The following is a 17,801-nucleotide window of genomic DNA, read 5'->3' as shown; positions in this document are numbered from 1 at the left end:
CATTTCTTTTTTTTTTTTTTCCCCCCAAAGCCCCAGTAGATAGTTGTATGTCTAGACCATCCTTCTAGTTGCTGTATGTGGGACGCGGCCTCAGCATGGCCAGAGAAGTGGTGCGTCGGTGCGCGCCCGGGATCCGAACCCAGGCCACCAGCAGCGGAACACGCGCATTTAACCGCTAAGCCACAGGGCCGGCCCATAACGTACATTTCTTTCTTGCAGCAAGTCTCCTAGAATACTACATGTCCTGTTGGGCTTTGTCTCAGCAGTACTTATAAACTAGAAACCATCTCTGGTGACCCTCCACTGCCATATAAACCAATTATTATACTTATGTGTAAAGGAGGGAGTAGTTTTTTCCCAAAATAGTTTAATATTTTAATAACAGCTATATTCAGCTTGCCACAAACACTCTTTGCAGCGGAATGAGGGTTACGATAGGCTAACTCCTCTGTCACTGCATCACGACAGCACAGCATTGATAAACACAGAAGGTGACACTGAAAAGTCAAGAAATACTTCATTTAAAGTTCTGTGGCTAGGAATGGACATAGTTTGTTTACATTTCAAGGAATCGATGATAAGTAATCAGAAAAAGAAGGAAGTTTAAGATAATAGAGTATTAGAGATGGAAATAATGAAATGTAATAAAAAGGTAATGGTAATAAAGCCTATGAGAAAAGTAAACTTAATTTCAAACACTTGAGATCCCTACAGCATATGGATTACAAGTATGTGATTTTTTTTTTTAAACATTTTTTTATACAACCTCTTCTTTAAGGAATAGGCAAAGGGCAGGAAATTCAAGACCACATTCAGTAATTTAGAAGCCCTTGAAGGGGCCGGCCCCGTGGCCTAGCGGTTAAGTGCGCGCGCTCTGCTGCTGGCGGCCCGGGTTCAGATCCCGGGTGCGCACTGACGCACCGCTTCTCCGGCCATGCTGAGGCCACGTCCCACATACAGCAACTAGAAGGATGTGCAACTATGACATACAACTATCTACCGGGGCTTTGGGGAAAAAATAAATAAATAAAATTATTAAAAAAAAAAAAAAAAAAAAGAAGCCCTTGAAGGACAATTTGATTCATAATCAAAAGAAGATTCCTGGCTGAATGGCCGTGGGCCACTAAACCTCAGTTGGTTGTTCCTTAGAAAAAGGGAATAATACATAACGAGGTGAGAATCAAATTAAAATTGTGTGTGTGTGTGTGCTCACACACACATGAGCATATGTTCTGAGATACTTGGTAAACACATGAAGATAATAATGAAAATAGGTAGCACTTATCCAGTCCTTACTCTATGCTAGGCTCTGTTCAAGCACTATACACATGGTAACACGTGTAAACCTCACGACAACGCTAGAAGGCAGGTACTATTATTATCCCCATTTTATAGCTGAAGAAACTGAGTCATAGAGAGGTTAAGTCACTTGCTCAAGATCACAGCTAATTAGTAATGGACAAGCACCCAAGTGGTCCAGCTCCAGCATCTCTGTTCCCCTGCATCTTGTACCCTGGACTCTGCTGCCTCTCTGGTATACGGTACCAGTGTCAGTCAAAGCAGGAGTGAGACATTTAGAATGGAAGCACTGAGAGGGCCAGAAGAGATGACCTTGTAAATGACCTCTATTTCCTCTCATCTCCCTGGGAATTCATTCTACAGCCAAACCAGTGAGACTTGTGGAGGAAGCCTTTTGCTCTTGAAAAGCAGGCATTTCCGGGTTCTCTCTCTGTCAGCGGCTGTGTCATCTGACAATGAGCCCTTGAATGGAGAGTGGTTTGTTTGCTGTTTCAATCCACAGGTGTGGGCACGTGATGACAACACATTCCTTACTTTCTTTTACAACTTTTTCTGTTAATCCTACAGTGGAAAAGCACTAATGTAATGTCCTTCTGTAAAGTGTGAATAAGACACTTTTAATCAGACTTCAAAGAACACTGTTCACTTCCAAGAACAAAGTCTTTTTCCTTTGTTGCTCCATCTTATATTAAATGTTAACATTCTAGTGCCGTTCTAGTTATTTTCTAGTCTGGTCCTTCTCAGAAATACACTGTTTCTCCTGGGCCGAGGCCCTCGGGTGCTAGAACTGACTCTTTTGAGATCAGCGCCTGCCTCTCAGAGCGTTTCTTTTCACTGTCCCACAGCTGCCCATACAGAGAAACCATCATAAACTAGCCCAGAGGTCAGCGCACCGTGGCCCACAGGCCCAGTCTGGCCCACCACCAAGATGGTTTTGCATTTTTAAATCATTGGGGGAAAAATCAAAAGAAAGATAATATTTCATGACACCTGAAAATTATATAAAATTCAAATCCGTTGTCCACAAATAAAATTTCATGGGAACACAGCCATGCCCATTCATTTAGGTTCATGCTGCAATGGCCAACTTGAGTAGTTGCAACACGGATCGTAGGGCCCACAAAGCTGGAATAGTCACTGTCTGGCCCTTTCCGGGAAAACTTTGCCAACCCCTAACTAGCTGCACCACAGCATCTCAGGCCCCATCCACGTTGGCCACTTGTACAAAGAGAGGCCAAGTCTACCCAGTTGAAAGGCTCACGTTATTTCACTGAATAATAACCGCACTGCTGAAACTTTAGATTTGACATATTGTCCCTCAAGTCACCAACCATCTCTGCATTCTTCGTAGTTAGATTGGGCCATTTCATTGTTAAGCTGCCTGAATTGGGGTGATTTCCCTACATTATTTGTCTGTAAAATATTTGAGGTCTCTGGGAGCGTGTTGTAAAAGAAGCAAACATCAATTTATGGGTTCTACAAGGAGCCTGTAAATTCCTGAGATTAAGGAATGTAGCACAATTCACTTTCTGACAGACCCAAAAACACTATAATATTCCTATTTTCCCTCCATTTAATTCTGTGGTCTTAATAGTTTTTTTTTATCTGGAGCTCAGGAATTAGTTGCTAACTAACTAGTTGCTAAAATTCGTTGAAAAAATGTAGTTAAAACTTCATAGCCGCAACCCTGTGTCTGCCCAATTTATAATGGATGTGTGTGAGCTAAAGTTGCCCCACAGGCAGCTTTTCATCACGTGTGAGTTGTAGCAACCGCTCAGTCCCAGAATGGTTTCCTCCACCCACTTGGAGCCCCTTGGGAGCCCCGCTCATCCATTCATTCAGGGCATACCCTTGTTGAGCACCTACCGTGCGCCAGGCCTTGATGCTGTACCCTGTCTCCAGCTCGGAGCACCTACAGTCCATTTCAGAGAAGAGCTGTAAAGAAACAACTGCATTAGAGTTATAAGAATACAGGCAGAGAGGGGTTGGTGGAGATGAGCATAGAGTCCATGGGAACAGAGAGGCAGGCTTTACAGAACAGTCGGTCTTTCAGTTGTCTGTCCGTCCCGTAAATAACTATATGCATCTGTCATGTGCGAGGCCCAGGGTTAGACAGATCACAGCCCCTGTCCTCTGGGAGCTTACACTCAAGCGGGGCAAACACAAAAACCAAGTAAACAAATGAATGAAAATAGTTCTATATTGTAATATGTGCTAAGGAGAGATAAACAGGGTTCTGAGACAGAGAATTAAAGGAGGTGACCTATTTTGGATAGAGTAGTTGGAGAAGGCCAAATGAAGAGGTGACATTTAAGTTAAGGTGTGAAAGAGGAAAAGGAGCTGGTCATGTGAAGACTGATCCAGGCAGAAAAATGGTTGATGCAAAGGCCCTGAGGCAGAAAAGAATTTGGTGGGCTTGAGGAATTAAAAAAAGACCAGGAACTGGAGAGGCAGACCATTTAGAATAGTGAGGAATTAACCAAGCCTGTGCGTATGGTGGAGAAGAAGGCGGGGTGTGGCTCTTGCAGGCAAGAGTTTGGAACAACAAGGCTTGCTGGTGGACGTGACTCGGTAAACCACGAATATGGTGCTCTAATCCAGAAGAGCAGGAAGAGCCGGCTGGAACGCCGAGGAGGAGCCAGACTGTGACAGGCCTCTCGTATCAGGCAAAAGGACTTGGGTTTCATCCAGTAGACAGCAGGCAGCCAAAACAGAGGGGAATTTTGTGTTTCTAGTTAAACATAATTTTTCTAATAACAAAAATTAGCTCTATATGTGGAGATTTTGGAAACTGTACTCAAGGACACTGAAGAAAAAAAATCTGTAAGCACACTTTCAAACCACTGTTAACATTTTTATATCTTCTTTGGCATACAGATATATATAGTTTTCCAAAAATGAGATTTTTTAAGTATAGTCTATTTTATAATTGCTACTTTACTTGACAATATAGAGCAAACATCTGAAAATGTCTTCCTATGTAACTATTCTATTCCAGCACTACTTTTTACACCTGTGTGGTACTTTGTGCTAAAAATAAACTAAAATTTATTTACTTTTATTGTTTTACTGTCAACTCCTATTGTTGAACATCTATAATTTTCCAGTTTTCAGTATTGTAAACCATGCTGTGATAATTGTCCTTAGAGGGATATATTTATTTATATCCATAATGTTTCCTTGGGAATTCCTTGAAATGGAATTGTGGGGTCAAAGGGTCTATATTTTTCCAGGCTTTCTATACACATTTCTAGATTAGCTTTCTAAAGTTTGTGCCATTTTATGCTCCCACCAACCAAGTATGAGCATGCCTCATGTTCCAAATTACTCAGTGCTGGGTTTAATTTGCCAGTATGACTGAGAAAAACCTTCATATATCCATTGTTTTCATCTACATTTCTTAAATTAAACTGAACACTTTCTCCCATGGGTCTGCTTGTCATCTGTACATGTGTTGTGAATTGTGCATATCCTTTGCCTCTTTTTATCTTTTGGTGCCTTCATCATTTGGTTACTAATTTGTAAGAGCTCTTTAGTTATTAGGACTGTTAACCCTCATAGGATGTTGCAAGTATTTTCCCAGTCCATCTTTTTAAATTGCATTGTTTTTTCTACAGAAGTTTTGCATTTTATGTAGTCAAATCTGCATTTTCTTTTAGCCTTTGCATAAATGCTTTAAAAATTCTTACCCATCCAAAGATTGGATATTCACTTACATTTCCTTCTCATTCTGCAGTAGTTCTGTTTTGTAAATTTCAATCATTTGTCATCTTCAATCAGAATTCTATATTAAAAAGATAACTGCAGAATTGTGGAGGTCTTAGAGGGAAAGAAACTGGTATCAGGGAGACCAGTTAACTAGTTATTGCAGTTGGCCGAGAGGGTTGTGGTCATGCCAATGACCTTTTTCTGTCCTCGCCCAGTCCAACAGCATATGCCCGTCAGTAATGTCTCTCATTACACGCGATGATTCTCAACCCGGGTGAAGGGAGTGGGAGAAGTCCCGGCTCAGCTGAGAATCCCTGGTGGAGATTGAAAGGATATATTTAATAGAGGTTTACGAGAGGTTCTGGCAGGCAACTGATTGGCTCTGGGTGATGAGCAAAGTAACTGGTGACTCTTAAGTTTTTATTTGGGCAACTGGGTGGATCGTGGTTCCATTAACCTAGACTGTAAAGACACAGAGACAGAGCCTCGAAAGGAGGGAGAAGCATAGAAGATGATGTAGACAGCTTAGGACTTATTCATTTTGAAAGGCTATAGGTCACTTCAGGTTGAGATATCCATGCAGTGAGAAATGGGTATCTAGAGGCCAGAGGTCTGCACAGGGGAATGTGGATTTGGAAGCTAGCTGTCTAAAGGAAGTTGAAGCAGTAGGAGTGAATGAAACAATCCATGTGTGGAGAATAAGAAGAAAAACATGGCCAAGAAGGAACTCTGGGGAACACTAAAATTCTAGGGATTGGGGAGGGATGTTGAAGAGGAAAGGTAAGCCAAAGAAACTAAGAAGAAAGTGTGAAAGAGTAGAAGAACCAGAATACAGTGGTGCCAAGAGAAAAGGAGTTTCAAGGATATAGAATGGTCTCGAGCATTGGAACTTTCCAGCCTGATACCTGGGCCCTTCCCTGTACAGGCAAAACCTACCTCCTTTTTCAGCTACTGCTAGACTCCACCTTGTTCTTCTCATCTATGAGATCCATTCACAACTCCTTATAGCTGTGCACACTGCTTCCTCTGCCCGCAGTGACTGTCCCCTCCTCTCTCCCTGGTAAGCCTCTCGTGTTTCAGGCGTCACCTCCTCCGTGAAGGTAATCCTGTCCGTCCCTCCCCCAGATTGTACTGTTCTTTCTCAAAGCTCCCTCTGCACTACAGTTCTTATCTCTAGGCTAGTGTATCACCTTGTGTGGTAGTTATGTACTTATCAATGCTTTTCAGATTTTTCCAAAGAAATTTCCCTAGCGACAGAAGAGTAAACTCAACATTCACTGGGACCATGTCCTGAAACAGCCTAGGTATGGTATGTTTCTTTTAAAGTCTCGTGTCTTTTTTTAACAGTTAATGCTGTTATTCTAAAACTACCATTCTAAATGTTGGTTTTAATTTAATTGACTGTTAAATGTTTCCAGTTACTTATGTGGAGTAAAGCTGATCCTCCCAGAAGGTTCTCCATGTTTGTTCCATGGCTTTACTTACTGTTGAATGCTGCTGAGTATCCAAGGGAATTGTACCCCAGTTTAAGAAGCTTAAGTTTACACAGATGTATCTCCCACCAGATCAAGAGCACTTCCACTGCAGAGACTATGTCTTCCTCAATACCATATGGCCAGTGCCTTGCCCAGTACCCAGTGCATAGCAGGCGTTGGTATATATTTAAATAAGCAAAGGAAGGAGGGAGGAAGGAAGGGGATGGAAGAACAGAGGAATGGATGGAATGAAAGGAGGAAGGAAAAGGATAGGTGGACAGAAGAACACATGGACGAGAGGAAGGCAGGGAGAGGGTGGATGGATGGATGGATGGGTTGCAAAGGTTAAAGAATAAGCTGTACAGAAGTAAAGGCAATGTGTGTAAACTACTCTCTTAAGAAGCTTGACTTTGGGGCCAGCCCGGTGGCCTAGTGGTTAAGTTTGCCCGCTCTGCTTCGGCGGCCCAGGGTTCACAGGTTCAGATCCCGGGCGTGGACCTATGCACCCCTCATCAAGCCATGCTGCAGCGGTGTCCCACATATAAAAAAAGTAGAGGAAGATTGGCACAGATGTTAGCTCAGCAACAATCTTCCTCAAGCAAAAAGAGGATGGCAGCGGATGTTAGCTCGGGGCCAGTCTTCCTCACCATAAAAAAAAAGAAGCTTGACTGTAAGGTGTAATGAGAGAGAAGGCAGTAGCTAGAAGGGCACTGGCATTATGGATAGTTTATTTTAATTTGAGGGCATTTGGTGACTGCTGGGGAGAAAAGAACAGGTGGGCTTTTTGGTGTTTTATTTAACAGGGGAGACCTGGATATGCTTATTAGGCTGAGGAAAAAGCAGATAGCTGGTGGAGGAGAGACTGAAAATATTTATTTATTCACTCACTCAAGAAATATTTATTGAGTACCAGCAATGTGCCAGGCACTGTACCAGGGAGTGAGCAAGACAGACAAAGTTCCTCTGCCAGGGTTTCACACTAGTGGAAAGCAGAGGAGAGAGGAAGGATAATGAGCTATCATCCAAGAGAGGGGAGAACCTTGTGCTGATTGCTGCTTTCTCAGGAAGAGCGAGATATTTTAATGTTAGTCTAGGTCAGACATAATTATGGAGGTAAGACTGCTGAAGAAGAAACCACATGCATTCCAAAGCCTCCTGGATACGGGTGTGTGTGTGTGTGTGGGTGTGTGTGGGTGTGTGTGAGAGAGAGAGAGAGAGAGAGACCTGGAGAAAGCAAGAGCAAGGCTGGATGGGTCCAACGTATATTTGCCAAAAACATTTCTCTCCTGTGATTCAGACAAGGTGGTGCTTTCAGGATACAGAAGTGAAAGAGAAGCAGAAAAAGACATGGTTGAGTCCCATCTGGCCAGTTACCCTGAGCTTTTCTGGCCTTCAGTAAGTGAGTCACTTCCCTTTTGAGTGGTTTTCTTAACACATTCTGTATAAGACTGGCTGTTATATCCGAATGGAAATAAAACGTGATCTGGGCATGTGGTGCATATTGATTTAATCTACTTCCTGATTATGTTAATGTTCCTTCTCTTTGAGTGCTATAGTTTGGACCACTTCACAGACTCCCACCCCTCGAAGTCATTTATTACCAGGTATCAGCAGCTCCGTGCTTAGTTACAGTGAATAAGATATTTTCAAGTGTCAGAAACTATAGAAGATCTCATTTGTAACTCAAGATTAATTCTGTTTCACAGATATTATTAAGAAATAGCTGTGAATTGGATGAAAAGATTATTTTTAAATTACTTCATTTTTATTATTACCATTCCTTTTATTGTAGGCTATCCCCAAATACTTTTTAGAAGTAGGCAGAGTATATTCACAAGTAGCTTTTTATATTACTTTTATTATATAGAAAACAAACCTATAAAGACTAAAAACATTGGACTCTGTGTAATCTGCTCATTTTTAATGATGCAGTATTATAGAGGCCTTACTAATCCTCTGTGATTAACTGGAAAATTTTGCTGTAATCTTGGCGACAGGTTAGATCATGAGACAGTGAACACCAAAAAAAAAAAAAAATCACCACTCTGTACTATTGAAAAACTTTTAAACTGAATATTGCTTAAAATAAATCATTGCTGAAAGCTTTGAAAAGCATTTTGTTTTCATGGTAATTGTAAAGAGACTTGACCTAACACATTGTAAATATTGAGCTTTAAATTAAATTGTTTTTGATTACTCACTCGCATAGAATATTGAGTTGGGCACATTTTTATAGATTTGATACTTTTCCTGGAGTTTTTGTACTTTGCATTTGAACCTCACAGTACTTCCACAAGGTAAATGAGGGAATTAACAGGATCCCTTGTTTGACGGATGAGGAAAGGGAGGCTCTTGGATTAAAGAGACTTCCCCAAGTCATACAGATGATAGACATCTGCATATATCACAGACCTTGCCACCAAAGGGCTTATAGTCTAAGGCAGAGGCAAATGAGCATTTGTACAAGTAAATCTCATTCCCATGAGCAGAAAGAAATTACCTTAACACCAAACCTAGGGCTTCATAACATGGGAAGGTCAGTGCTGTGCTCCTCCAATGACCTTGCTAACATTTTCAGAAGGTGGCCCTGGTCACTGCTCACTGCTCATCTTTAAATGTTGGTGTTTATATTTGTAACAAACAGTTATGCATTTTGTAGAGACTGTGTATGTGTGATGTTATATGTACACAAATAAAAAGTGATATTGAGGGCCGGCCCCATGGCGTAGTGGTTAAGTGCGCGCGCTCCGCTGCTGGAGGCCCGGGTTCGGATCCTTGGCCCGCACTGACGCACCGCTTGTCAGGCCATGCTGTGGCGGCGTCCCACATAAAGTGGGGGAAGATCAGCATGGATGTTAGCTCAGGGCCAGTCTTCCTCAGCAAAAAGAGGAGGATTGGCATGGATGTTAGCTCAGGGCTGATCTTCCTCACACACACAAAAAAAAAGCGATATTGAATAAAAAGTCAGTCATCCCTCATTTGAATCTCATGCAAGAAGGCAGCCTCCCACTGGCACTGGGGAACAGGTTTCTTCCCCATGGGGCAAATGTTCGTAGAGTCAGTGACAGGTGAGATCCTCTTGTTGAGCTCAAACAGATCCTAACCCAGCTCTAAGCCTTTGGTGGTAGGCCCCTTTCTCATATCCCTCTTCTTCCTTCCATACCTGGATATTCTAGAGGACAAACTTTTGGCCAGAGCCAAATTTCTTCAGTTCAGGGCTTGGTAGAAGCTCCAACGATGATTGCTCTTTACTCACGTTAGGAACAAACCAAGAGGAGACTGCTCTTAGTAAATTCTCCATCACTGGAGATACACAAGCTGAGACCAATGACTTCAGATGTCCTAGAAGGTGTTGGTTGGTTGGAAAAGAGAATCATGAAAGACTTTTCCTAATACTAGCATCTGTGATTGTAAGGCTGCAGAAGTCACCTTTATGCCTGTGGACACAGGAGGTGTGATATGGTAACGCCTCTGCAGTCTGGAAAAGTGTAGCATTTATTTAATTTACTTAATTGCTTTGAGCTGCACATTCCTTAGCTGTGAAATTGGGATAAAAATACCTGCCTCATGGGATTTTCATGCAGATTAATTTAAATCATGAAACAGAATGTAAAATGTCTGGTACAGTGTCTGTCAGGTGCTAAGTGATGGTTATTTAAAAATTCACTGTATACCAGGTGCCATCACATATACAAAAAAGACTTGATCGTTTTGGGTCAGATGTGTTCTCCCTTTTTGTGACTTGGTCAGCCTCAGTAATGGAGCCCAGCAATAGCTTAGATAACACAGACTAAATAAAGCAGACATTGCTTTCTTCTTTGAGTTGCATTTCTGACCTTGCATTTGGGTATTACTGATCTATCCGTAAACCTTTAGGTTTTATAGAATATGAACTATAATGGAATTTGGGATTCCTTTCTTGGGGTATCTCCTGAAAGGCAGGAGAACTCATTTTCCATATTTGGAAGCACAAAGATTTGGGGAAGCAGTGGGTTCTCTTAAAATGAGCATCCCTGACAGTTATCCCCCAAAAAATCCTTTGTCTGCTTCTCTAGGAATGGTGCTGGAGAGGAGCCAGCATGTAGGAATTAAAAAAAACAACTGGTACAGAACAGAAATGTGTGCTAAAAATACTAAAACCAACAAGGATTCACGTGAAAGCGGAATCGAGGCTCTGTATGCCCCGGCTCTGGACTTGCTCAAAGCCATGATGGCTCTGTGTTATTTGGGGATGACAGTGATTATGGAGCCAGAGTGCTCCTCAGCGGAGACAGACAGAGCTCTGAGCCGAGGGAAGGTTTCCATGGCAATAGCATCAGCATCTGAATGACTTCCTGTCACAACAAGCTGGTGATTTAATGAGTTCATTACTGAATTCCAAAGGAAAACGGAGAGTGGATGAGCTACTGTTCAGCTCTCAAAGTGCCAAATCCATAGTGGCAGAGCCATTTCTCTCGTGCAGCATCAGAATGGATAACTGCTCCGGGCCGTTACACAGGCAGCCTGGGGGCTCCGAGGTGGTGTACTAAGGGGAGGGAGTCCGTGACTGAATCTGCAGCCACGTGGTCTGTGAAGGCCTCAGTGCCTGTTATTCTGGGAGCGTGAAGGAGGCACAGGAGCCTCCATTGTGAGCTTGCCCTGTTCAAACCTAATGCAATTAATGATGATGGGAATCTAGCCCAGGGCTTCAGGTGCAGACCCCCAAGTATCCCAAGTCCTTCAGAAAAAAGCGGAGAACAGAGAAACAGACTTTAAATTCTAATAGTGTATAAACAGAAGGAAAGAGGGAAAGCATGTCACCCTACTTCTAATCTTCAATATAGAGCAGAAAGAGACACTTAGTGTGGAACCAAAAAAAAATCTGGCTACCTTCAGAAATCAGAGGTGTCATTCATATGGTCAATTGCTTATAAAATGTGAGCTGAGAGGTAATGCATCACAGTAAGAATGCATCATGATTAACCTTTCATACCTTGCTGTCTTTGTTAATGAAAATCTACCATCTGGCTGGCAGAGTAATAGAGCCTTTGTCTGATCGATTAACTAGGGGCCAGATAGGGGCAGAAGTAAGGGAGAGGTTGTGATTCTCTAGGAGCATCTTGTTAGGAGGAAGTGGAATGGTATTCCATTCCTCTCATGTCCCTTTCCCCGTTAGTTCAATAGATACTTGATCCTTCAAAGTGTTTACAGTCTAATAATGGGGACAGAACAAATTCATAAGGAGGTATAAGAGAGGAAAAGAATATGTCACCATTTTTTGCCTGTTTTCTGGGCACTACTACTGAGCCGCGTGCTTTAAGTATGTTTTTCTCCTTTAACCTTCTAGTAACCCCATGAGATGGGTATTGCTCCCATTTTTCAGATGAGGACACAGGCCTGGAGAGGTCAGAAAGGTGGTGATACTTGATGGGACCTTGGAAGGTGGACAGATTCCTCCCCGTCCCTCCCCTACATTAAGCAGTGACTCCATGTCAGTTCTGTGAGGCAGGTGGACCAGGTCTGTGCTCAGTTGCAAGGAAGAGAAGAAACATCACAGAGAACTAAAAATACTCATTTTATCTTCTATCAAATATTTTACCAGATCAACTAACAAGGTAGGAAATTTGACTAATTTGGCCTTATATATTTTTTTTTATGCTTAGAACAGCATAGAAGGTAAAAGGTGTGTGTTTGCACGCACCAGTGTTGATCCTTTTCTGTTTTAATAAAGATAAGGAAAAGCAGTTGCCCGCCTGATATGGCACCTATGAAGAGTATGTAGTTGAGTCTCTTTTCCTGTTATCTCGTGACTTTCAGAAATGACATCTGGCTGTTTTCCGGGATCCCTGAGAGCTCTTGGCCTTTCATTGTTTTTCTGACCCTAACCAATAAAATACACTGGGGACAAGAGAAGGTTGCTCGTATTAGCTGAGAGTACTGCCCTACGAATGGCCAATAATGAAACTTTTTACCAACCCAACCCTCCTCACGTTTGGAGGTCCATTTAAAATATATCACCATTTCATTAGGTCATATGTACAATTTGGACAGAGTTGTTCAAAAAAAAAACAGTCAGTGTCGTGTGAAAATAAGCAAGCCCTTATTGCTTTAGTACACCTAAGATTATTTGATCAAGGTTTAGCAAGGCCGCCTCTTACGGCTACACGGTCTCTGCAGTGCACCACTTCGTGGGGCGCCTCTCACCTAGACTGTGATATGAAGGGACCCCTGGCTGCGGTGTGGCAGCCCTCATATTGAAAATAACTCTCACCAGATAAGCAAATAAATATGTCTTGGATTGTAGTCATTGGAGTGGAGCTAACGATCCCTGAATCCAGCTTCCCCTGCACTCCCAAGTCCCCCCAACCTGGCTTGGATACCTCTGGGTTGGGGCGCTCACTGCTTTCTAAGGGTTAGAGGGCTTCTCACACAGGCCTCATTGGATTTATCACTGACTGTGCTTATGATGTGGGGAATATTTAGAAAGTAGTCATTCCTTCTTGTCCCCAAACTGTTTGCTTTTTTTGAGCATTACCTCCTACAGGGTTTGCAAATGCATTTTCCATATGCTGCAAGGTGTAAACATCACGCTGTTCTTGTGCTTACGTGTCCCTTCCCATTAAGTACACATGTCTGAACACGTGCATCAATAAAGGCTTGATAAACTGATGGGGCCACAGCTGAAATGGGGCTTGACCGGTGTCACAACAGTGTGTCTTACCTGCCTGTCACGCTGTGGGCAGCAGGCAGTGGGCAGGTCTGCACATGCACGCATTTAAGGCACCAGAGCAACTGTGCAGGCTCCCCAGCCCTGGAGAAACAGAGTTCTTTAGTCCGGATAGCGAGGGGAAAAATCTCCTTTCCTGCCTTTTCCCTAGAAGAGATTTTATTATACTGCTGGTGCCACAATAATTCTCTTTAAGCCCGGTTATTTAGCACTTCCATTTCTTACTCTCTCTCACTTTGCGAGGCAGTGAGCATATAAAGATGAATAGGACGTGAGGCAGACAGACAAATGCCATCGAGAATGGTAAGTGCTGTCGTAGACTTGAGTGTGCCAGGAGCTGTGCAGGCTCATAGGAGGGACACTGACCTGGCGGGAAGGGAAAGGAAGGGCAGCCTTCAGAGCCTGTAGGGAAGCTTCCAGAAGACATACAGCTGAGGAAACAGAATGGGATGAAAAGGGGAATTAACCAGGTCACGGCAGGGGAGAAAGAGAGCGGATTCTAGGAAAAGCAGGATGTGCTGAAACTGTTTCAGGACTCTAAGAGTTAAGTCCAGCTGCATATGGCGGGGGAGGGTGTGGAGACTGCTCTGAAAAAGGGTTAAAGTGATGAAAAGGGGCCAGAGATAGGCAAGTGCTTGTCAAGTGTCAGATGCCGGGTAAATAACAACAGCATGCCCATATAGAGGATCTGCCATGTGCCAGGGCCTGTACTAAGGCTTCACATCCATGTTCTCTCTATTCATCTACGCATGCTCTAGGAGCTGAGACTGGGCGAAAGACTCTAATGCTATGGACTGATATCTGTCTGTATATAAAGAGCTTTATTGAGATATAATTCACATACCATAGAATTCACCCATTTAAAGCATACAATTCGATGGTTTTTAGCGTATTCAGAATCGTGTGACCATCACCATAGTCAACTCAGAACATTTTCATCGCCCCAAATAGAAACCCCATACCCTTTGGCAGTCACCCCTTATTCCCTCTAAACTCCTACCCAAGCCCAGGCAACCACTGATCTACTTCTTGTCACTATAGATTTGCCTACTCTGGACATTTCACTGAATGGAGTCATATAATATGTGGTCCTTTGTGACTGGCTTCTTTCACTTAGCATAATGTTCTCAAGGGTCATCTGTGTCATAGCAATGTATCAGTACCTCATTCCTTTTTATTGACAAATAATATTCCGTGATATGGATATGCTGCATTTTGTTTATCCATTTGTCAGTTGATGAACATTTCCACTTTTTGGCTATTATGAACATTCCTATGTAAATTTTTATGTGGACTTGTTTTCATTTTTCTTGGGTATATACCTAGGAGTGAAATTACCGAGTCTGTGGTAGCTCCATGTTTAACTTTTTGAGGAACTGCTAGATTATTTTCCAAAGCAGATACACCTTTTATATTTCCACCAGCAATGTATGAGGATTGCAGTTTCTCTATTCCTTGCTAATACTTGTTGTCTTTTTGATTATAGCCATCCTAGTCGGTATGAAGTAGTGTTTCCCTGTGGTTTTGATTTGCATTTCTCTAATAACTAGTTATGCAGAGCATCTTTTCATGTGTTAATTGGCCATTTTTATATCATCTTTAAAGAAATGTCTATTTAGATCTTTTGCTCTTTTTTTTTTTTTTTTTGGCTGAGGAAGATTAGCCCTGAGCTAACATCTGTGCCAGTCTTCCTCTATTTTATATGTGGATCACCACCACAGCATGGCTGATGAGTGATGTAGGTCCACACCCGGGATCCGAACCTGCAAACCTGGGCCACTGAAGCAGAGCGTGCCAAACTTAACCACTATGCCACGGGGCCGGCCCCCGTTTGCCCATTTTTCAATTGTGTTGTCTTTTTATTATTGATTTCTAAGAGTTGTTCCTATATTCTGGATACAAGTTCCTTATCAGATATGTGATTTGCAGATATTTTCTCCCATTCTGTGAGTTGTCTTTTCACTTTCTTGATGGTGTCCTTTCAAGCACAAAAGTTATCAATTTTGAAGTCCAATTTGTCTATTTTTCTTCTGTTTCTTGTGCTTTTGGTTTAGAGACTATATTTTTAACCAGTACATCATCTGAACTTGATCCTGGAAGTTATGGGTATCCACTGAAGAACTTCAAGTTGTAGAATGACATAAGATTTCTATTTTTAAAAAATGAAACTAATGCATGGGTAGGCTGATGACGGCTCCCAAAGCTACATCCATGTCCTAATCCCCAGAACCAGTGAATGTTACTTATTTGGAATAAAGGTCTTTGTGGATATAGTTAAGGATCTTGAAATTAACAGATCATCCTAGATTATCCAGATGGGTCCTGAGTGCCACCACCAGTGTGCTTATAGAGAAAGGCAGAGGGAGGTTTGACACACACAGAGAAGGCGACGTGAAGACGGAGGAAGAGATTGGAAGAATGAAGCTGCAAGTCAAGAAATGCTGGCAGCCACTGGAAGCTGAAAGAGGCAGGGAATCCTAGAGCCTCTGGAGGAATGTGGCCTTGGCAACATCTTGATTTCAGATTTCTGGCCTCCAAAACTGTGAGAGAATAAATTTCTGTTGTTTTAAGCCACCAAATTTGTGGTAATTTGTTACAGCAGGCACAAGAAACTAATACAATATGATTTTAAAACATCAAATAGTAGAAAGGTTTAAAATGAAAAAATAAATAACATGCTTATGCTGCTATTTTTTAAATTTATCTTGTTTAGACATTACCTATTGACCTTGGACTCTAAGAGATGATGGTTTATTTGGCTGCCTTTGGTCACTTCCTGCCAATTATTGTCAGTTTTCTCATTACCTTTGGTATACTGTTGGTTACTTTTACAACTCAAAATACTGCATCATCAAATCAAAGATGCCACCTGTTATAAGATGCACCATTATTTTATATTCCACCAGGAAAAACAACACTACCAATTATACTTTTAAGGTATCATCAAGAATAAGGAGCATCCCAGTTTCAAAGATATTAAAGGTTGAACAAATGTGAGCTTTAGAATCAGTGAAATACAAAAATATACAAGAATCTCTTTTTCATGCACCATCAACTTAAGACGCCATCTCTTAAGTCACCACCATGTCAAATGAAGATATAAGTACCCCTGCTTGAACTTTTGACACCTAAAGCTTTACTTTTACATTGTTAATATTAACATCTATATAGTTTTATACTTTGGTGATTGACTCGAAAGCTGAAAACCAATAACTAGCATTTATAGGACTATAATTTTATGAACATTGTTTCCTTCAGAGCCAAGTAGTATACTAGGATTACATTTCCTTCTCTATGGATTCCTTTTTCTCTACAGACCCCTGTGCTACTTAGTGGCCGACTCTCAGTTCGAACTGTTGATTTCATAATTGGAGTCTTAGGTTGTTGTTTGTCATTGATAAATCTCATGCCAGATATACAAAGCAATTAGACCCTAAAAACTAAACATTTATGATATTGGCATTTATAGCTCCTGCTCTTTAACATCACTATTTCTTTAGACTTTCTCTTTAATTCCTCAATTTATCATCTGGACCTGGGGTCATCAAACTTTTTCTGTAAAGAGCCACACAGTAAATATTTTAGATTTTGCAGACCATACGATCTCTGTTACAAGTACTCAGCCCTTGCATTATGGCACAAAAGCATCCATAGACGACATGTAAATGAATGGACATGGCTGTGTTTCAATAAAATTTTATTTACAAAATCAGGCAGTAAGTGAGATTTGGCCCTTAGTTGCCCATGCTTTGATCTAGAAGTATAAATTCTGACCCTCATATCTTGGAAAACACTCAAGATTTCAATTTAGAAGGTTTTGAATAATCTAAATGTAAATGACTGGCAATGGGTCACACAAGACCAAAATAAACACCTGAAAAATCTAAAATTCTTGAGACGAGGTTAGTATGGGTTATCTTAGAGCCCTAGGAGGAAACAAGTCTTCTGAAGTTGCCCTCCTGTACATTTCTCCATTCCTTGGGTAAATCAAGTTAGACAGAACAGAGAAGTGTCTTTCACCCAACAGCACATTTCTGGGTCAAAGGTGGCCTTTCAACTCCAAAAATAGAATTCTTCCCACCCTCCACTTCCTGCTGACAAGAAGTGTGAACCCTTCGATTTCTAACTGTGAAAGGATGCAATTCATGGGACTTTTTTCAAACCACCAAAATGAAATCCTGGGTAGTGAAGCTTAAAAGGAGTCAGTAACAACTGTTGGAATATTGCCAATGTTTAAGGCTGTCAAGTGGAAAATTCTACAGATCAGACCCAGATCAGATTCCAAGAAATAATTCAAACTTTAAAATGAAATATATACTGCATAATAATATTTTCTTATTCATACTATCATTTTTTCCCAACTCAACTCTAGTTCTGAGAAACTAATAAATTGGTATTGCCTTTAGACTTATCCACTTAAAACTCTGGGAAATTAAGCCAGCACATAAGATTCATCACTCACTTAGCCCAAACAGCCATATTTATGGTTCATTTTAATATCTAAACCAATAAGAACCCACTCACTTTATCCAGCTGTAATAATAAAAGTCACTTTGGAGTTTTAAATGACCTGACACAATAGGATCTTCTTTTGTTTTCCCTCATCAAGATAT

At 41.5% G+C, this 17,801-nt stretch overlaps 1 protein-coding gene across 2 annotated transcripts in view; it reads left to right on the top strand.

The window, feature by feature from the left end:
- The window catches only part of MYO1D (myosin ID), a 312,458-nt gene that overhangs the window by 258,562 nt on the left and 36,095 nt on the right, over positions 1-17,801 (top strand). The window contains exon 22 of one of the 2 annotated variants that reach the window (XM_087440786.1): positions 6,235-6,316. The exons of the other annotated variant lie outside the window; for it this stretch is intronic. Within the exon in view, the coding sequence (XP_087296912.1) occupies positions 6,235-6,301 (67 nt within the window). The 3' untranslated portion in view covers positions 6,302-6,316. Of the gene's footprint in view, positions 1-6,234; positions 6,317-17,801 lie in introns of those variants that run through there. 2 annotated transcript variants of the gene reach the window in all.

The sequence above is a fragment of the Ceratotherium simum genome, chromosome 16, assembly GCF_057802395.1.
Source record: "Ceratotherium simum simum isolate JZ-2026a chromosome 16, ASM5780239v1, whole genome shotgun sequence".
Classification (NCBI taxonomy): domain Eukaryota; kingdom Metazoa; phylum Chordata; class Mammalia; order Perissodactyla; family Rhinocerotidae; genus Ceratotherium; species Ceratotherium simum.
Note: the sequence above shows the minus strand (reverse complement) of the source record. Positions and strands in the feature narration are given on the sequence as shown.